The 21,730-nt window shown below is 44.7% G+C and overlaps 1 protein-coding gene across 1 annotated transcript in view; it reads left to right on the top strand.

Moving 5' to 3' along the window:
* The first annotated feature begins 7,712 nt into the window (after nucleotides 1–7,712).
* LOC144138461 ((E3-independent) E2 ubiquitin-conjugating enzyme UBE2O-like) overlaps nucleotides 7,713–21,730 on the top strand; it is a 73,136-nt gene continuing 59,118 nt past the window's right edge. The window contains exons 1-6 of the mRNA XM_077670745.1: nucleotides 7,713–8,014; nucleotides 8,406–8,573; nucleotides 10,193–10,290; nucleotides 13,308–13,365; nucleotides 17,305–17,448; nucleotides 18,083–18,177. Coding sequence (XP_077526871.1) covers nucleotides 7,811–8,014; nucleotides 8,406–8,573; nucleotides 10,193–10,290; nucleotides 13,308–13,365; nucleotides 17,305–17,448; nucleotides 18,083–18,177 — 767 coding nt within the window. The 5' untranslated portion in view covers nucleotides 7,713–7,810. The remainder of the gene's footprint in view (nucleotides 8,015–8,405; nucleotides 8,574–10,192; nucleotides 10,291–13,307; nucleotides 13,366–17,304; nucleotides 17,449–18,082; nucleotides 18,178–21,730) is intronic.

The following is a 21,730-nucleotide window of genomic DNA, read 5'->3' as shown; positions in this document are numbered from 1 at the left end:
TCGCTATGCGTAGTAACTTTCCTTGGCGGCTAATCCAATATAATTCATTTTGCAAATGCTGCATTTCAGGGAGCTGGTATAAAGCTAATTACACGCACTCGAAACAGAAATATCAGTGGGTTACGATAAAATGAAAAAAAAAAAAACAGAGATGGCACCATCCTGTCGAAGCAAAAGGCTGCCTTAGGGCGGAACGAGCTGATAGAAATGGTAGCCTGATTTTGAATACGTTGCAAGGACGATAGATGGCGACCATATGTGTTACTCCATGAAACAATATCATACGTGATAGGACTGGTGCTTGTAGTGAGTGCATGGTAGGCAGATCATCAAATAAAAGCAAGTGTAGGTTCGTTTACTGCAATTGCTAATTAATCGAAATAAATAGCTGAAAATTGCTAATATTGCAACAGAATCTCAATTCCGTTAAAAAGACGAAGATATATTTGATAAACAGACGTGAGCAGTGGTAGAGCTTGCTGCGCAGGGCCAGTTCGCGGATAAGGAGTTTCTTGTGACGCGCGCCTGGGCCGCCGCGGCACAGCGTGGACCACATGACTAGGATGTCCACCCATCGACTACGGTAGCACTCAATGCGGTAATAAAGAAGACGTTCTCCAGGACAATGATATCCAATCCAAGCTAATCCCATCCAAAAAAACGTCTTCCATAAGCAGTCTGAGATGGTGAAAAACGTTCTTTACTGAGCTCAAGGGGTAGGGAAAGGGGTGTGGTCAGCCTCCTTCGTCCAGGAGGCCGCGGGCCTGCGCTGCATCCGTGGCTCGTTGCACCAGCGCGAGTTGACGCTCCGGCGCCGAGCTGGTCAGCGCAGACTCCCACTGCTCAGGGGATGGGGATGGGATGGGGTGAGGGTGGTGGGGACAGGAGTATACTAGGTGGTAAGTTGAGAGTGGGATGTCACACTGTGGGCAATTGTAGGGGAACAGAGATGGGGAGATGTGGGACAGGATGGTGTGGTTGTAGTATGTCTCGGTTTGCAGTCGCCGGTAGATATACACTTGATGGTTGGAAAGAGTGTGATGAGGAGGTGGGTATATCCTTCTTGTGTTTGTGTAATGAGAGAGAATGGAGCTGTATGTGAGGTCAAGTGGGGTCAGTGCCTATGGGACAGGTGGGGCTTGTACGGTTCTTCCTGGCCTTGCTGTTGGGAGTGCCCGGTTGAGGAGGTCGCGGGCTACGGCGTGGGCTGCCTCATTCCCTGCAAGGCCGGTGTGGCCTGGGCTGGTGTCCAGATGATAGAGATGTCGATGTCTTCGGAGAGGTGTTGTAGGATCTGGATGGCTTGAGGGGGTGCGAAGCCGGCTTGGTATAGGCGGCAGGCTTGTTGGGAATCCGATATGATGGCCAAGTAGGGTTTTTGTTGGTGGGTAGTTGTAGTCCTCGACTCAACTGGTAAATTAGCAACTGCAGCCTCCTATCGCAACCTACCTGTAGCAACGGCCGAAGCGCTAGCCATCGCTCACAGTCTGAGAATTTAAGATTAACCGCCGATCAATAATAAAACTTCGTACAACTAATTGCTTGGGAACTAGTGTTCAAAGGTGATACTTCGGCTATTCCCTTACCAGCAAAAGCCGGTGCCCTGTGTGCAACAGTAGCGGGAATTGACTTCAAGTGTTTTCTGTTTCGAATGGAATTCCTTCACAGCTGTATGGTTGTGATGCATGTGAAACGAGTAATCTTAGTGCTACTGCCCAAGTGACCGGCTCTACTACTGTATATTGCGCAAAAATTGGGCTTACGGAAATCGGAAAAGATTTGGGTTGCATTAATATTGCTGGACAAAAATAAATTTCGAGGCCGTACCGTCTGAGAACTTTCGCATACCACACACACAAAAAACGCTTTTTGCGCGCAATGTCCAAGAAATTTGAAAAGAAAGGAATGACTTCAAAGTGAGCTACTTAAATATCCCAAGAAAAAAAGAACTCACAATGAAAAAAAGTGGCTGAAGATTGGAATGCAGAGCTATACAATTCTCTGAATGTCTGCGCATCTTTTCACCGTTTAATAATAATGTACGCTGATTGGAACATGAACAGGCTTCATTTTAATTACGGCGTGAATATGAACGGTGCCAACGGAGTCAAAATTGTACTGAGAGTCGCAAACTGTCATTGGCCAAATACACCGTCCTTTTGTCCTCGTTATGGATATGCATGTTAAAGTTTTTTTTTTTTATTACATATGCATGGTAAAGTTAGCTGTTCTGACTTCCACACTTCAGTCCTTTCCCCGGAGTGTACGTAGTCGTTCTGCAGTCAGTCCGTATTTATTTATTTATTTATTTAGATTATTACATTCGTTCAAAGGAAATTTTTGTAGGAGATACATAGAAGAATGTGTACAGTACGAAAATGGACTAATCAATCTTACGCTAAGGCAAAAATTATACGCATGAAAATATACAGGGACATTTATTAAAAGATTTCAACTAAGAGAGCTGCTCAACATCAAAGAAAAGCAAAGACAAAGGGGAAAATTTAAAAAAATAGGAAAGAAGGAAAAACGCGAAACAAGAAAAAGACGGACATCATATGACACTAATCAAAGGGGTGATAAAAACTTTGCAATAAGCAGCATTGTGAAGCAGTAATAAAATATACATACACAAACAAAAACCGGAAAAAAACTCATGACAACTGAAGTTATATATGCTGCGTTCTATGTATTACAACGTTGTTTGCTACAATATATCCCGTCACTTAAAGTAATGAACTGGCGATTTTTTTATTATTTTTTTTTTAAAGAAGAAAGATAGCGGGAAGAAAGGCACAACGTCAAAGAGAAAAGGCAGTGAATGAAAATTAATCTGCACACAGAAACAGAATGCAGTTTTACGCGCCCTAAGCCTGCTTTCTTTTGGCTCTTTCTTTCTTTCGTTTTCTGTTTTTCTCGGCAAAACAGGGGGCCAGCTCCACTCACTAAATCTAAACTCAAAAACTAAAACTCGCAAACTAAAAAAAAAAAAAAGAGAGAGAGAGACGTCGCGGTAGCCCTCTTTCCTCTTGACAGGAAGCCCTCCGCCGTGTCCGCAAGGCCGTGCCCACGCAGGAGCCTCTTCCCCCCTCCCCCTCCCCCCTCTCCCCCTTCCCCCCCCCTCGCAGGGAGAGGAGCGAGCAGTTTCCACGGTGCTTGTGGCACGGGTAGAGTAGCACGCAGGGGAACGGAGAGGGGGAACAATAGCGGGAATTTACCTAATATGTTTCTGGTTGAAATGACATTCAATCACAGTTGTATTTTTGGGATGCCTGTGAAACGGGTAATCTTATCGCTACTAACACGGTGACCTGACCAGTTGTAATATTGATTAGCTGAAAGCCCACTAATTTGGGTTATGGAAATCGGAAAAGGTTTAGGTTGCATTATTACTGGTGGACCAAAAAAACGCGTGGCATCACTGTCCGAAAACGTTCGTATCCCACACAGAAAAAAAGCGTTTCTTGCGCCCATACACCAAGAGATACGAAAACAAAGGGCCGACTGAAAAAAGAAAAGTTTCCGCAGTGTCAAATCAGGGACTTAAATAAAACGAATAAATTTTGCAGAAATAGTCGCATCAGCATGCTTAATAGTTCCTGGTTGGCTGTATAACATCACAGAATAGCACAAATGTCGGTTTTAGCTGAAGCAATGAACAGAAGCAACGCATTGACTTATTATAATAGCGAAAATAGAGATAGTTGGTGGAAATTTAAGAGATTACAAAAATAAAAGGCAGCAAATATATAAAATTGAACATACGAGATCAAAATTAGGCACCTTATATATCTCCCCCCCAGATAAAGACACAATAAAAAAAGCCTATAAAAGAACTACCGGTACACGAAAAGAAAAATACAAAAACGGACCAAGCACTTAAGATCCCGCGGTTGTGCGAAATGTGTGATTGGCTGAGTTAACACACTCAATCGTTATATTTAACTTAAACAGAAATAATGGGTCGAACAAAATAATACGGGAAAATAAATAAATAAATAAATAAATAAATATATATATATATATATATATATATATATATATATATATATATATATATATATATATATATATATATATATATATATATATATATATATATATATATATATACAGTATACTTGCGAAATATACCATATTTTTTTACCCCCTAGACTTAGAACAATGAAAAACCCCTCAAAACAACGACGGAAACAGGAATAGCGAATTGCGAAAACTTACCGTAGAGTGCCGTGCATTTGCCCGAAAATGCGGAATCGGCGGACGTAACACATTTAATTGTTATAATAGCGTAGATAGCGATAATTAATCGCAGGGAATGTGAAAAGGCATGCATACAAAAAAGTAAAAATCCTAAAATATGTACGAAGAGTACCAATGAAATAAAAAAAAATTACATCAGGAAGCGACAACAAAATTAAAGCAAGTTTTTTTTTAATCTTATAAGCCACCCTCACTAACCGACGACAAGAATTAAACAATTCGTAACAGGATGACGGAAACACGGATAAAAAATTATGAAAAGCACCATCCCCGCACTGCGCCTTGCATCGGCGATCGCCGATGCAAGGCGCAGTGCGGGGATTTTCATGATTTTCGAAAATCATGATGCATAATTGGTGAAGTTGAGGCCCTTGATCGCAATGTTAGTGCAAGCGTACATTTATCTGGTTTCATCAGGGATCCAGAGTTTGTATGTATATCTAACTAACGTTTGGGTTTGGTATACCGTCTTCGTTTAGGTGCTGTTCCACTGTTTTATGTTTTGTGTGCATGTATAGTTTTGTTATACTTATTAGCAAACTTCTGCAAGAAAAAAAAAGTATACATTATTGGCGGAAAGAAACATAGCAAAACTTTAGAACAATAAGGTAACTCAACTTAATTAGCTACTATAATCCGGCTAGGAAAAGAAAATCATCGTGAATACAAGTGGCGTAAGAATCGTATGCATTACTATACAATTCTCTGAATGTCGGCACATCTATTAACCTTTTAATAATAATATGTGCTGAGTGAAACATGAACCGGCTGCACTTTAATTATAGCGCTGCACATTAATTCTGCCAACGGTGACAAAATTGTGCTGAGCACCGCGCTGTCATCGGTCAAATACACCGTCCTTCTGTCCTCGTTCTTGGGATGCATATTAAAGTTAGTCGTTCTGACTTTCACACTTTATCTCCTTCGGCGCTGCACGGGAGACGATCCCGAGTGCACACGTAGTCGTTCTGCAGTAAGGATGTGTTTATTTGTTTATTTATTTATTTAGATGACTACCATCGCCCAAAAGGCATTGTTGTAGGAGATGCATAAAAGAATGTTCACAGTCCAAAAATGGACTCACCAATCTCACTCTAAGGCAACAAATATACAAGCATAAAAATGTACAGAGACATTAATTAAAAGATCGCAGCCAAGAGTGTTGCTCTACACCAAAGGACCATCGAAGTGAAAGGAAAGAAATAAAAAAGGAAAGAAGTTTGGAAAAGTCGAAGGAAGAGAAAAAACGGGCATCGTATAAAACAAATCAAACGGGTAATAACAATATTGCAATAAGCAGAACTGGGCAGTAGTAATAAAACATACAAATAACAAATAAAAAACGAACAAATTCACGGCAATTGAAGTAATGCTGCGTTCTGTGTGTTACAACGTTACCTGCTACAATATTCGGTCACTATAGAAGTTCTGCCTTGGCGTGATTTTCAGACTTATTTTTTAAAGAAAAAAGATAGAGAGAAGAAAGACCAAATTCAAGGAGAAACGGCAGTAAATAACAATTAATCCGCACACAGGAACAGAATGCAGTTTACGCGCTCTGACTCCGCGTTCTTTTACCTCTCCCCTTCCCCCGTGTTCGGTTTTGCTCGGCAAAAAAGAGGGGCTGCTCCGCTCACTAGAACTACTCTCAAACAAAAACTAATAAAACTCACGAACTAAAAAAAAAAAAAAAAAACGTCGTAGTAGCCCTCCTTCCCCTTGACCGTAAGCCCTCCGCATCCAAACAAGTTCACAAAGGCCGCGCCCACCCGAGGGGCCCCCGCGGAGAGAGGGGCCAACAGTTTCAAGGGTGGTTCTGGCACGGGTGAAGTCGCACGCAGGGGAAAGGAAAGGGGGACGTTCCCCGCGTGGCAAGTGACACGCGGGGGAATCGGCACTAAAAACATAAGCCGAAATTTTAACCGGCATGACTTAACAAATACCGATGGCTGATTTATTCCGCTTTGCGTGCGGGCAAATCCTGCCATGTTAGTCTAATTTTCGCCGTTAACAGCGCTGTTCTTGTGCGGGCGGTGTCTGTGTGTTATGGTTAGATAATTTATTTATGTATTTATTGTTTCAATATTGACTAATTTCCCAACTCGATTCCTCAAGCACAAGAAGAAAAAAGCTTCCAAATTTTTCTAATTTTCCTCGAATCATACACCTAGGCAGTAATCTCATTCGAATTAACGACTGATGTTTGGCCGATCCCCTGATTGGGTATGCGCCAAGAAGGTTAAGGAACAACAACAACAAGGAAGAGGAGGGCGTGTAATGGTTCTGCCGCCGGGATGTATGCTCTGCCTTCCTGCGCTACATTGAAAATTCAAAACGATTCTCTTTATGATTGCGATTGGTCACCCTCGCTTTGATTTTTCAGGATTTTTTTTTCTCGAAACGTTTTCCAACCGGTCTAAATTATCTTTCCTAAGCGTCTCGTGATTGGATAAGAATTGCATTCATTTTCACCATCCTCTGTTGATTGGCCGATTCCCTGATTGGGGATCGGCCATACCTAAAGGCGCAACAACAACAACAATATTGCTCTCAGCCGGTGCACCAATGTCAACAACCATTACCTCACCAACGCTGACGGAGACTACCGATTCTACCACAGAGACAACATCTACAAGAACATGATGGACGAGTTTCGGCGCCTCGAGAACCACCGCCTACTCACCGTAACACAAAGTACTTGCGTGCCTTTGCCACCGGTGTGGACCCGGACGCGGAATTCCCTCTGGCGCTAGTAAAAACCAGATCACTCAACATAACGGCAACACAATGGAACCACACGGAACCGCCACGATGCTTCGCATCCTCATCAGGGTTCCCCACGGGAAGATGGTGTAATTTTTTTTAATAGCTAGCTGCGCGAAGTCGTTGGCTCGTGAAGGCCAATATTTTTTTCAGCCACCACAGCGAGCCTGCGTAAACTCGGCGCTGCTATTTTGCTACTGTGCGGAATGGGAGCCGTGTGTGTTCAGAACGTGGGCGCGTTTAAATCAACCTCATCTAACCCTTTCAATGCACCTGCTTTATTTACTAACAGAGCGCGTCGTATATCACGATAGCACCGCGCAGTTCTGACGCATTTGGTACGCTCCACTTAGAGCGCCTTGATTATACCAGCAGTATTTCGCTCCTTCGTCCTACAAGCGCCCAAATACTACGTTTTCCTTGCTTAAAAGTTTATCTAGGCCTAATATCAAACCAGAAAAACGTGGTTCGCGTTCCGAAACGCAGTCCTGCGCTTCTCGGCCGCCTCGATTATGACTCCCGGACCGCCGTAGGGCTGCACTGTAGCTGCACGGTACGCAATACACGCTCAATTTTTAAATGTATTTTTGTTCGGAGGCAGCCCTTGGACCAACCTTGGACTGCCCGCGGACCGCTCAGCGAATCATCCCGCTGCGCACACGGTTCACGTGCGAACCGGTTCGTGATCTCGCGAGGCTTGAACGCCTTAGCCATTTTGCTCATTTTGCGCCACCCGTTCTCTGCGTCCACAGCGCGCTGTTTCGAACAGCGCCGCAGCCCGAAGATGACATCGGGCATGTATTTCGCCGAAGACTCCATTTATCGCATAAACCCCGACAGAAGCGTCGAATTCGGCATGGTGGTAAGAGGTGGCGGGTGCTCGCACGGCGCTCTCGAAGGACCAGTGGCCGGTGCTACGGCTCTCAAAAAGCGCCTCGCGGTCTTATGGGGGCCCAGAGGCCAGTCAGGAATGGTCTCTACTGACAAGGTAAGCTCATCATTTTTACTGCATATCGCAAAGGAAAAAAAATTAACTTTGCCGCGATAGTTACGTCAGGGCGCTAGACGTTGACAGTACTGGTGCGTCGAGGCGGTATAGAACGCTCCATGCGCGTTCGTATCTTTCACATGATGCTGCTGTTACTGCTGCGGCGGCACTCCTCTAAAGCTCGAAATGGCGTGCCGCTACGTATTGCAAATGGAAAGCGATTTACTTTTCATGAATCGTAACGACATACCCGCGCGGTGCTGCCCGTGTCATAGGCTCGCTCATTGATCACGTGTCGCACCTTATCTTGTTCCGAGTGGCGTCACTACGAGCCTGATTGAGAAACGTTATCACAGCGATTCCTCGCGGGGTGGACCTTCTTTGAGCGCAGGTAAAGCTTCACGACCGCGCCTTCGTACCCGGCGATGTGGTGACGCGCGACGTGGCTCCGGGCCCTCTCGGCTACATACGCAAACGCAAGGTCTTCGCCACGGTTCAGATCGTCGGCACGGACCGCGTGATAACGGGCTTGAACACTGCCGACTTGGAGCCCATCGAGGTAAGTGAAAGTGTTACGCTTCTGTGTTTTCTCTGGTTTCTACGTAGTAGCGCGATGTCCGTTACCGAGACCCGCTGGCCGGGGAGTAGAATTAAACGGAATATTGTATTTCAAATGAATGGCTAAAGGGGTACCCGCGCAAAGAAATTAATTTGAGCGACACGACAAGCGAAACTCAACAGTTTACAGAAATCTGTTAGTGTTGGCGACAGCTGGACGTTTTCACCCGCGCTACTCGTTCCATATTTTGTCGCATCGCTCACAAAAATTGCTCTAGGTGGTCACCTCGTAAATCGAGAAAATTTTAAATTGATGGTGTGCTGCAGGAAGTATGTATTAAGAGGTCACAGTGAAGAGATAATTGCGCCGGAATTTTTTTGCTGTGGGTCTGGTCTAGCAGCGAGACAGTGTGATCGGAGAGGAAAAGCTTACAGAGCATTTGAGCAGCGACTGGGTTACATCCAAGTTTTTTTTCTGGGGACAACTACTCGAAAGGGGTGATGTTTTGATAACCGTGGTGCCTTTTCACTGGGTTGCTGGCTTGTTGCCATCTTGAACAATTGATGTTGCGCACGGTAGCTCCTTGAAGAGGTCACATAAATGCGTCAGCATTTACTCAGGTACACTGTGCACAACTTGTAAGTCTCCAAGAGGTGTGTATTGCAATTGTGACCGGGGAGGATTTCGGTGAAATGTAAAGACAGCAATTGCTTTATCAGAACAAACATCCACTGTCTGCTCCCTCCTTTCTAGAAGTCTGTGCAGAGTGGCCTCAACGTGCCAGCTCTACAAGTTTCAACTTTTTTTCTGCCACTGGATCCACTCATTGAACTGAATGCCGCCTTTTGTAGCACAATTGCACCTCCAGAGACTTTGGTGGTGTGGTGTAAAAGAAAGATTGCGCTTCACGCTTTGCCACAAAGCACACAAAGAAGGCACATACATCACTGCACCTCGGGTTGTCCAGCTGCATGGCACTCAGTCAACCTAAGTTGTATCAGAAGTGCATGTGCTGATGCATCATCCTTTTTGTGAAAGAAAATAAATAAAAAAGCCTTTGAGCTGTTTAATTCTAGTATCTCGGGTCATCATTTGATTGCAGCAGTATCTATGAATGGGGGCTTTCATGCCCTAAACTTTGTAGTAAACCAGCTGGTGCATTGCTTGCAAGCACGGGCTTATATCTGTTAGCATATGCTCCCACTGTTCGACCTTTCACGATTTGTGGTGTCATAAATTGTTTAGAGAAGATGCAGTTGGACATATTGGGGAACAGAGTGTGTTAATTGCCTCTTGTTTTTTTTTTCAGTTTTTTAGCTGATTTCCAATATCCAATTAGTTTTGATGAGAGGTAATTAGTTTCCAAGTTAATTTAAAATCTTCCTTGGTTCTTGAGAACTACCACTCATGGCGGAGACATGGGGAATTATGAAAAACTTGTCAATTTTTTGTTGGAATTGGGCCTCTATGGCTCTTTTAAGTACCTGGTACTTATCCAGGTATGGAATTTCCGGAGGAGAAACTGTGCAAATGAAGAGAAATGGGATACCTAAAGAAATCTTTTTTGGGCAATTTTTCAGTCCCAAAGACCCATATTCACAATCGTTTGTTTCCTGCAGAGTGTGAGCACCAACATGGTGGCCTACCACGATGGCCGGGTGTGCCTCGTGCTGGAGGTGAAGAGGGAGCTCACGGTCCGTTTCGCCGACGGATCAGTGTGAGTGGAGACGGCAGCAGAGAGCGCCCATTCTTCTCGCGTTGGGAGGGGCTTTACGTGTACAAGTGCAGTTTATCAACACACTCGTTAAGTTTGTTCCTTCTCCCCCCTTAGTGCTTAAAGAATCCATGAAGACAAAAAATTGGGCCCATCTCCCCGCGAGGGGGACTCGAGTAAATGCGTCGCATAGGGGGTGGGTGTATTGTGTTAACGTTTAGTGTTTGGGGAGTTGGTGGTAGTGAATGCGTTGTATCAGCAGCTTCTTGACGTAGTTTGAATGAGTCAAGGAAATTTCGTCATTCTTGCGTGTTTCGCTTTGTTTACAAAGCAAGAAACGCAAATGCTTGCGGAGTTGTTAACTAACTGACTGACTGACTGACTGCAACGGCTTACTTGCACGAATGCTTTGCTCTGTGGACAGCCAATGCACTCGCCATTTGTACAAGTGCGGCACGCACACACACACAGCTGGCTGGCGCCGCATCTTTTCAAAGTGCTACGAGTTGTGCCGCACCTCCGCCAGATGGCGCCACGGGTCCCGCGACCGAGAGAAGACGCAGTGAAACATCCCTCTCGCGAGGGGCACGATCAAATGCAGAGCATTTCCGGGGGCACACGACGTTGAGTAGTTTGCGTTACGTTAATGTTGTTGCACTTGTGGCAACTGCTGACGAGAGAGCGCTCGTCAGCAGTAATTTGAATGAGTCAAGGATATAAGGCGCGTTCGTAGCGTCCCATTCTGTGTCGGCTTTGTGGCGCAGTGGGTAGAGCACCATGTACATTGCGTTCCACCCGCAGGGTCGAGGGATCGAAACCGGGCGCCGGATAGTATTTTTTTTTTATATAGTAGGGACAACGACGGTGCGGACTACGGACGTCAACGCGGGTGACATCGTGAGTTACTGAAATGCTCTGCATTTAAAATACAAGTTGGGTGTATTAGAAAGACTGCATAGTCCCGATAACAATGGCACCAATATCATCGCAATCTTCGAACAAATGACGGAGATATTAAAGAAAACGTGTGAAGCAGTCGCGGCCCACGAGCCAATTTCCCGCAACCTTTCTATGACGTCACGGAACCTTGTTTGTGCGATTGGCGGCCGCCTAACTGACCTGTCGCGACGACACATGACTGGACGTCTGTAATGGGGCCTCTAGTTCCATTTGACCGCATCACTTGAATGCTAGCGTGCAGTTTAACACACTAAAAATTGTTTTATTGTTGGCCCATATGACGTCATTCTTGCTCATAACGCGTCTCTGTGGCGCAAAATTTGAAAGTTTTTAAATACTTCTTGCTTTTTTTTGTTAAGAAAACATCTTTTGGGGCTGTAATGGAGCTGAGTGAGATACTGAATTCTAGGTTTTTCAAATGACACGAAGTTGTATTTTCTCTTCATGGCTCCTTTAATAAATAGAATGGAGGCATCAAGGAAGATGCAAGGTGGTGCTCCTAAGGTTGTACCACAGTTCTTAATTAACTCGGTGCTGTTTTGAATGTGGAGCGCATTACTTGGCTAGTTGGGCTGAATAAAACCCTGCTACCATCACAAACCAAGCGGGTAAATTCCCGCTGCCTGCATGCAATTCATCGTGCGGCTGTTTCGCGAGTAATTCACTAGATGGCGCAAACTGGCCTAAGGAGCGTAGTTTTTAATGCAACAACACTACCAGCCTACCAACCCAGACTTCATCTGTTGACCCAATTTCGTTGCACCAAAACATTCTGTTTGCAGCTCTAGAATTACTCGGGCCAATCACATCTCTTATCTATGAAAGCAGATATGTTTCTGGTAGTCATGTATGTTTACATTTTACATTATGGGTATTTTCATTCATAAGAGTAGTTTCATAATGGCTTGTGGTAGTGTGGAGCTGTTTTAGCGATTTGATTGTGCCATTTCATTGACATTTACCGAAGTATACCAAAGGACGTTCAGGCACAAATTTGCCCATTTTGCTGCTTGAAAGCTTGCTTTTAAGGGGGCAGATGGGTCTTTGGGGCCGAAAAATGTTCTAAAAGTCGTCGTTTTCTGGAAAATGGCATTTGCAGCATCCATGGCCACTTTTCTATCAGTCTGCAAATTTCCTCATCATAAGGCACCATATTTTAGTGTAAATAGAATTTTAAAGTGCACTCTACAGCTCAGTTTGCGCAGAATTCGATGGTGAAACGGCACTTTTCTTGCAACGCACAGCTAGCATTTCGCCCTCAGATATCTCGGCACCCAGACCAGGTACAACTAATTTTTTTTTTGCTTTTGATACCTAAATGTGGGGAGAATACAATGTTGGAAACAAATTTTCCAAATGGAGGCTTTGGAAAATTATTGTGTTCAATTGACACCCACCATCTCGGAGCCATTTCTGGCAGAGCGCGGAGTGTGTTGCAAAATCACCAAAAAATAGCTAAATCCAACGTTGTATTCTTTAGTCATTTCTCTGCCTAGCCACGGTATTTAGTCATTTCTCTGCCTAGCCACGGGGTAATCACCATTCTGTATGGAGTGGTTATTTTGTAATTGTGACCCAAAATAATGGCAATTAATCATCTCAAAAAATAATCAACTTGAAAAAAATCTAATTGCAGATTTGAAATTAGCACAAAACTTCATAATGCTGTGCAGTTTCATTAAAATTGGATAGTAAATAAAAAATATAGCTCTAAGACCAGTCTGCCCCCTTAAACGTAGCTGCAGAACAGGCTCCAAAATAAAATTTGTCAGCTACAAAATCTCATTTGTGTCACTGACATTACTATCACAACAAAACTTGCCGCAAGGTTGGGAAGAAATTTTACAGAAAGAATTAACGAGAGAAATGAGTGACTTTCACACATGATGGCTGCTCATGCAGCATGTCAGTTTTACTGTTTATCTGACATTTGCATAACGAGTACTAATCTTAAGCAGTAGTTCAAGTGGGAAATCAATTTTAGTTCGCTGCTAGAGCTTAGCGAAATGTGGGATGTGCTATAAGTGTGAAGTCCTGTGTGTGCCCCACCAACTTTTCAGGTGCATTGTCAAGCACGAGGACACAGATCACTTTGAAGAGGTCAAAGAGCGGGGACGGGTGAGTGTCGATCTTAACTTTTTTTTTCTTCCAAACATGCTTGCAGGAAAACTTTCATGCACGGCGTGTTAGGGTGCTTTTTGTTCACAATATGTGCAGGGGGGCAGGCTTTGAACAGAGGTGGGACTTGCAGCCGAGATGAGGCCAGAAACTGGAGTGACTAATGTAACAGGCACAATTAAACGTCACGGCAGTGTCCTAAAAGACAACTTCGATGCGAGCTTACCGTTTAGCTATCGCTTGCTGGAAAAGTATTTGGGTCTTGTGGTTCTCCTGCCATGAGCTGTGTACCGCTGCTGCTGCGGTTTGCCGGACTTAAATAAGCTACATAATTAGGAAAAACGGGAATGGTCATGCGACCCACCAGCTCATTTCCCGCAACAGAACCTGTGATGTCACATGAGCTAAGCTCTGCGATTGGCGGAGGCTGGCAGAAGCAGACGCAAATTAGGTAGAGCTTACAAACTAGACGAACGAGCGATTTGCGCTTAAATTTAGGGCACATTCTTTACAAAGCAATAAGAATGATGGGACAAACAGTGGAAGTTACGAAAGCACGTGTAAACATAGAAGTACTGATGCGTTCTGCTGTTCGTACTGCGCACAGCATGCTTGGTTTAGCTGCACAGCACTACGGGGCTTGGGGTTGTCTCAGACAACACTGGCCGATTGACGCAAGCAACGGTGTCTTACGTGACCCCATTTGTCGAGCGAGCACTGTTTCAGGGAACGAATATTTTCTCCCAGAACAAAAACAAGCCAGGTTTAAATGCGGGCAAAAACAAACCAAACGCTTGCCACGGTATGGTGGCGCCATCTAGGTTACGGAACGTAAAGAAACGCGGGAACAAACCAACACCGCTGTACAGGGTGGAGACAACCTTTGAACGGTTCCGTGCCACCGCAATTGGGCCAACGGGCTCAACGTGTTATTCTTTTCGTTTCCCACGAGACCTAGCAACGCGAAACAGACGATATGATTCAAACTTCATCAGTAAACCGCGTTGCGGCGATAATTTTAGCGCGGTTTTGACACAAGGACTTGCTTCGGCGGCGAGCGAGCAACCGAAAATGGCGGCGCCAGCGTATACGTGTCTCTACCCTGTACGGCGGATGCGTGAATGAAGGTGCTCTAGGCTGCAGAGTGGTGGGTTCCTGTGATGTCATTTGGGACCACGAAAACGCACGATTGAGCGGGAAAATCAAAATTTTAACCTAAATTGTTTAATTTCTCAGTGAATAAAGCACCGTTTGTATCCGGACAAGCGCTGGGGGCACTATAAAACACGAAATCTTTCGAATAAAACCAACTTGCATTTTCTCTTCATGGCTCCTTTAAGGGGGGACGTGGCTTTCAAAATCAACTTTTTTATTTCTTTGTGGATTTTGATGAAAATTGGCACAGCAACTGGAAATGCTTCCGTGATAACACCATAAAAATTTCAAGCTAATATTCTGAAAACTTTTTTATGTATTAAATTTTCTTTCTGTTCCGCTTGTACCGAGCTTGAGCGGCTTATAAAACATGATAGAAAATTTGTTCGAAGTGCTTTGCATTCCCAAATGAATGGACGAGGTCGTGACAGTTTTAGAATTTTTTTTTTACAACACAATGTTTTTTAGTTTTCATTTTTTTAGAGGTTAATGTGCAATAGGCATGTTGACTGTGAACGATTATGTGAATAAAAAAATCACAAAAAACAAATCTGGAAAACCAAGAGTGTCACGACCTGAACTGTTCATCAAGGAATGTAATGCAAGAAACGGAATCAAAATAGACCCAGCGGTCACAAAGAAATCCCTGGTACAAGCGACACAGGTGGCAAAAAAAACTGTTTTGAGAAAACGGCTTCCAAAGTTGCAACATAGGTTTCACTTATCAAAAGTCGTCACGGTTGTAGCCTTTCATGTCCTTTTGAACATGGGGCTTCTGGAATGCCTTGCCTTGAAATTGGAGTGCCTCTCACAGCCTTTCTCTTTCCAGAAAATATCATTTTCAGCTCCTCTGTGAAGAGTACATAACCCACTTTGCAGATCAAATGAAGGGGGAGATAGGTTTCAATGGGCTTTCAATGCAAAGTAGGTTAGCTGGTTGTCTGTATCGCACTGAAAAGCCTCCTTTTGCAGTGTTGTCACCATGGCAACAAGTTAAGCATTTTTTTTACTTAAATTTGAACATTTTTGGCTTTTTTTTATGTTTTATCATCTTGCCTGGCACAGCAACTTAGTACTCATACGTGCAGGTGTTCATTGCCAAAAGTTTGCATACCACAAGGATGAAAATGAGCTACTTTGAAGCTTGGTAGAGTATTCTGCATAACTCCCAACTTCAATGCAAGAGCATATTTTTTTACTACTTTTGACATTCAAGGCATCCAATATTTCTCGCAGCAAAGCCAGTATGCCCTGAGCAATGGAATCAATAATTTCACTAAAAAATCACTGTTAAATGCTGCGACAAACGTACATTTTTAATGCAGAGAACATATTTTTATTCCTATATTACTAACTCAAACCTGTTTGCATGAAAATTACAAGTGCACGGGAAACGTTGCGCAAGAAAGGCGATATGGCTCGCGCGCATCTTAGCGCACGCTTACCGCGACATATCGAACTTTGATTACAGCTGATATGGCTGGTCAGGTTGCTTTTAAGATTAAATCCAACGTCGCAGGCATTAATTACAACTACTGGCGTTCAATCGTAACCGGTTGCCCAGTCATGTGCTGCTCCAATGCGCGTCGGCTATGCCGTGCGCGCCGCAGCGTTTGACGAGTCGACCGTTTCTTTCTCAAGGCTAGCGAGCCCACAGTCAAAACACAGCATAACTAAGCGTGTAAGCATCGCAAACCCGACTAAAAGTTCACTTCACGAACCGCTATCGCAAGCGCGCACACCGCGTCACCCTCCGGGGTCTGGCGACGGTAGAGTCACGCGCACCACGAAGCGTTCGATGACCTCCTTCGAGCCACACAACTTCCCGTAATCTGGCTCGTTATCTCCGGCATTCCCACCGCGATAACGTCCGTGTTGAATGCCATAGATTGAACAGAAACTCGGCCGAGCGAAGCGGCGAAAATGAACTCAACCCGCTCGCTACGCAGCTCAGGCGGCCGCCATCTTGCATTGCGCCCGTGACATCCAATCAGGAGGGTCGGTGTTCCGCGACCCGACCGAGGACCAATAGCGCTTCAGCATCTATTTCTAGCTTCGTTTGTGCGTCGTTTCTTTTCTGCCGTTTGTGCGTTTGTGAATGAACGAAGATAAAAGAGGCGAGCAGAACCGGAAAGACGATCGCTCGGCCGATCTAACCATATCAAAATGGCCGCGCTCGGTGGCACCGGTGCGGAGATAGAGCGCTCCGAAAATTGCCGTTTTTTCGCCCTTTTGCGCTGATAGTTTGTCACCGCGCCTGACAAAAGTATTTTTTTATGCCACTTTGCGACGCTTTTCAGCCTAAAAACTTTGCAGACGCATAGAATAGGAAACATAGAAGCCGAATATGTGGGTTTCAAAAAAACGATGTTTTGGTCATTTTTCCGAAGTTGAAAGCCGCGTCCCCCCTTAAACATATGGCAGGGACAACGGTCTTTCAACCTCCAAGTTATTTTACGTGTGCACTGTTGAAATGCTCGGATATATTGTGAACCACCTAATCTAAGATATGGATTTGCGCATTATCGACACGTTCAGAAAGCATGCACAGTTTTCAAAAAAGTGTTTGCGGGGGCACCCCTTTATAAGTGACCTGCTCGGCACGGATGAAAACTGCCATTTGAACGAGTCTCGCGTGCTGCTTGTCTTTGGGTGAGGACGGAGAAAGCTGGGATGTAGAGTTGTATTGCCATATGGCACACGTTGTTTATGGCTCCAAGTTTTGTGGCCGTTTGAGCGACTGAAAAGCCTCCCCCCCTTCTGAACGACACTTGTTGTGCGCAGTGCGTCGGCATGTTCTACCGTGGCCAGCGGCTGTGTGGGCCCGTGCAATGCTTTGAGAATGCTCACTTCCTGCACCGCACTAAGCCGAACCAGCTCCTCATGTCCTACTCCGAGAGGGCTCCCCTGCAAGTTGTCGTGGACTACGTGAGTCGCAATGTGGTGGAAGGGCTTCTGTGTCGCACCGTTCCTCCTCCCTTCCTCCTTTCTTCTCTCTTTTCACTTCCGCTCTCTCTCTTCTCCATATTTAACACGAAAGTGTTTCATTCCTGGATCACAAACATTTGAGTGACGTCATACCCGTCACGGAAGTGATGCCAGTACAACGAAGCAAGCGGCCTGTAAAGGGTGCACCCCTGCACACAGGATACTCTTGCGGGGAAGAAACCTTTAGTACTAAAGAGTGCGTTATACTCCGGTTTATTTGTTTTCAGGTTTTATATTATAATACGAAAGTGTTTTATGCCGGGATACCCCAAGATTTCACTGACTTCATATCCGTCACGGAAATGACACCAGTACACCTTTGCCGAAGCGAACCGCCAGCAGGACGTTGCTTGCCAAGCACACCCGCAAGACAGCCGCCAACCCATAAATCATGCTCAGCTGCAGATTTCGCTGCACTTCTGTGTTTCATCGATTCCTATGACAGAGGAACCAACCACATTTTTTTTCTTTTTGTGCTACGAAAATTACTCGGCCGTCTTTGTCCTACAAAGGACAAACAGGCTGATGGATGAGTGCACTGACATGACGTGTGTTCCTCTTCATCTTCTTCCAGGTGACGGTAGTTGAGCTGACCGTGCAAGACTTGACTGGCCCAACTGCGAAAGGTGCCAATGCCGTGAGGGTCATCCGGGGAAGGGCCCTGGAAAGGTAAGGGACGGGGAAAGTGAAGTTCGAGGGTTTTGTGAATCGAGGCGGCCCAAACTAGTGCTGCCAAGCGAGGGCACCTGTGAGTTGAAAGATGGAGAGGCAGAACGTGCAAGGGAGATGCCCTCACTGAGGATGGCACGTATTCGCCCAGTGGAGGGAATTGAACTTCTTGTAGTAACAGTGCACGTCACATTGCCGCCACACCCACCGCAGTGGCTCAGGCGTTGCGCTGAAGGCGTTGCGCTGCTGAGCACGAGGTCGCGGGTTCGGTTCCCGGCTGCGGCGGCCGCTTTTCTGATGGAGGCGAAAAGCAAAAAATGCCCGTGTGTGCGAGATTTTGGTGCACGTTAAAGATCCCCAGGTGGTCAAAATTAATCCGGAGCCCTCCACTACGGCGCGCCTTATCGCCTGCGTTGCGTCGGCGCGTTAAACCCTACAATCAGTCAATCAAACATTGCTGCCACACTGGTTACATTCCAAAAGGGATGGTGTTGGGTGGAGCAGGGGTGAGACAGCTGCACATACTGTGCAGTTTTGATACGAATTTGTTTTTCTGCGCCAGGCTGCACCGAAAGCTTGAAAATTGCAAAAATTGCGCCAAACTGCTCCGAAACAGTCTGAGAGCCAATGATTTTAACGCTCCTGTCAGTTGCAGTGGGAAAAAATGCTTACTGGAGGCATAATTTTCCAGCACCCCCGAGGTAATGCGGTTTGTAGAGGTTTTATTGATCATTGAATAACAAGCCCACGTAAAATTGTCCCCGAGATAGTTTTTTTTTTTTAAAGTCACAATGTTGGGTTGTACATGTTATATTCTGGGTGTTTTTAAAGTTTTCCCATCAAAAACTATTCCAAAGCCCTGTAGAAACAATACTTATGTGTACTGAGGCGACAAACTACTTGTGCAAGTTGATGAAACAACGGCAATTTTCAGAGCGCCGTATCTCCGGAACGACGTTTCTGGCTGCCACCATCTTGGTGTGGTGAAGACTAGAAATAGAAAACACGGCCGCCAGGCGAAGCAGTTGCTCGTGGTTCAGGCAGAGTGCTCTTCGCCGATTCCTACCGTGGTTTTGGTTATGGGGGGTGGCTGGATTTACATTTAGTCGTTTGATCTGTTGCGGGAAGTTGCGCGACTTGAAAGACTGGAGTTCATCAAGAACGACCTGGTGCCCGCGAATTCGCCGTATTTCGGCCTTGACGGTGAGGCGCGGTGCGTACCTGAAGTAAAATTTCGGACCCATTGCGGTGTTATGAAACGCTGAGTTATTGCTGCCTTTGACAGCGAGCTTGCGAGCGGCGGGAATAAGGCGATCGACACTGCAGAAGTTGTGGCGCAGGCTGCATCGCCGCAAAATGTTCAAGGAGTGTCCTATAGTGGGTCGGGCTATTATTGCACGCTAGTAATAATGGTTCATCTATCTTAAGTGAAATTTAATGCCAAAAGGGAGGGGGCTAAACATACGAACGTTACTAAAATTATGATCATAGTGAATGTGTACCTTCGGGATTGAAATGGATGGGCTGGTAGGGTGCGACGACTGTCACCTCGTTTTACGCAACTTTTGCCATAGCTCTACACTTGTGCGTAAGGTCGAGTCTGGGATTACAAAAATAATGATTTCGGCATTCCCATGATACTAAAAATGCCTTACGATTACTTAGTTTTTCAATTCGACATTTGCAACAGCACTCCACGCTATCTATGCATAATGCCTAAAAATTCAAAAAAAAAAAAAAAAAAAAGAAAGGTTTGTAAAACGGTAGTGCAGTTCATACCTTGTGATACTCTGGTAGCAAAAGCTTTATTGAAAGGCTGGTTCAGTGTTATGTACGTTCAAAACCCATTAAAAAGTGCCCCCCCCCCCCTTCTTTCCTGAGTTGGAAAACTTCGATTTTTTCGTTCTCCTAAGACGACTTATTTAATGTCGTTAGCTGCTCCAAATCAAAGTTCTTCTGCCCCAAAATCGAGATTTCGCGGCTCCAAAACCTGCTCCCAAAATCAAGGTTCGCACAGGTCCTTGAAAACCTTGAAAACCCTTGAATTTAGAAGTGTAAATTTCAAGGCCTGGAAAGTGTTGGAATTTTTAAAGGGTCCTTGAAAACCCTTGATTTTTCTGGAGAGAACCAATGGCCCTATCTTTTCACAAAAATGTAACGTGTTTGTCGTGAATTTTAGGTGCTAAAAATGTAAAGAAACATTGTAACAATCAAGTTTCAGTGTATTGCGTGAAATTACAAGTTGTGGATTCTCATTATTACGAGGCAACATTGGGAGCAGCACTCCTGAATAGAATTCATGTCACGATACAATCGCGTGAAAGCCGGCTTCTGTTCTCTATCTTGCATGTTCCATCTAGTCTGTGGACGGCCTTTCATTATCTTGCATGTTCCATCTAGTCTGTGGACGGCCTTTCATTTCATGTTTGCTGTGCCTCATACGCTCCATCTGCGTTTGCTTTTACGTGCAAATGGTGGACGTGTACATAGTTCATCCTGCCTTGCAGCAACACTTGCTGAGTTAATTTCAGCTGATACTCTTGCCGACAAAGCAGGAGATGCAGGCAACATTAACGAAGTTTTGAAATCAAACAGCCTCAGCAAAACACCAAGAAAAAAGAAAAACCTGTAATTACAAACTATGAAATAAAAAATAAAGCTGTGGAAGCATTCATGAACCCATAGCACCTATCTAAATATGCATTAATGTTCTTAGGTATTAGGGAATAATGAAATTTTGCATTGTGTTGAAAAGTTAGAATTAATCCCAGATAAAAGTTGAGATGGGGACCCTGAAAATGTGTTTTCTGGTCCTTGAAAGTCCTTGAAAACCCTTGAATTTTTGCTTTTGAAGCCCGTACAAACCCTGTAATGTCGATAACTATTCCAAATCAAGGTTCTTCTGCTCCAAAATCGAGCTTTCGCTGCTCCAAAAACTGCTCCCAAAATTGATTCAGCTGTCTCACCCGTGGTGGAGAAGCGTGAAGGTTTCGTGTGCCGACATTTAGGCGAAACGTGTTTTTTTCGCTCTGATTTGCTAGGACGCTGTTTTCTCCCTGTTAAAGTGGCTTGGGGCCACTTGGGGCTTCAGCTAAAAATGCCGTGTTCTTACTAATTGTAATTGGTAGTACATTGTGAAAGAATCGTTTGCTCGGCATTTTGCGTTCCCTTTCCCTTTACAAATTCTGCTAGCATTGTGGCCTTGAAAAAAAGTTGATGTTTTGTGGCAACGGACAAATTGTTTGTGGGCCATTTTTCACCCGAAAACAGTGGGAAAGCAAAAAAAAAAACATTAAATTCCACTTTCAAGTCTCAACTGCTTTTGATGTGTGCCAAGTTAATGCTCGAGGTTGGGCACAGTGTCTTGTATCCTTCTTGGCTGCACCTGTGGCAAAATGATTTTTTTCTCCAGGTGGTCAGAATTTATGGAAATTTTGTCTCTAGTCACGGTGTAGGGAATGTGAGCAATATTCTGATTGATAGTGGGGTAATGCTCAAATTCTGCTTGTATTTGGAATGTAAATATTAACGGCTCATGAAATCTATGGATATC

This window comes from Haemaphysalis longicornis, unplaced genomic scaffold (assembly GCF_048455015.1).
Source record: "Haemaphysalis longicornis isolate Haplotype H1 unplaced genomic scaffold, Haemaphysalis longicornis Haplotype H1 scaffold_5, whole genome shotgun sequence".
Taxonomy (NCBI): domain Eukaryota; kingdom Metazoa; phylum Arthropoda; class Arachnida; order Ixodida; family Ixodidae; genus Haemaphysalis; species Haemaphysalis longicornis.
This window is presented reverse-complemented; position numbering and strand designations above follow the sequence as displayed.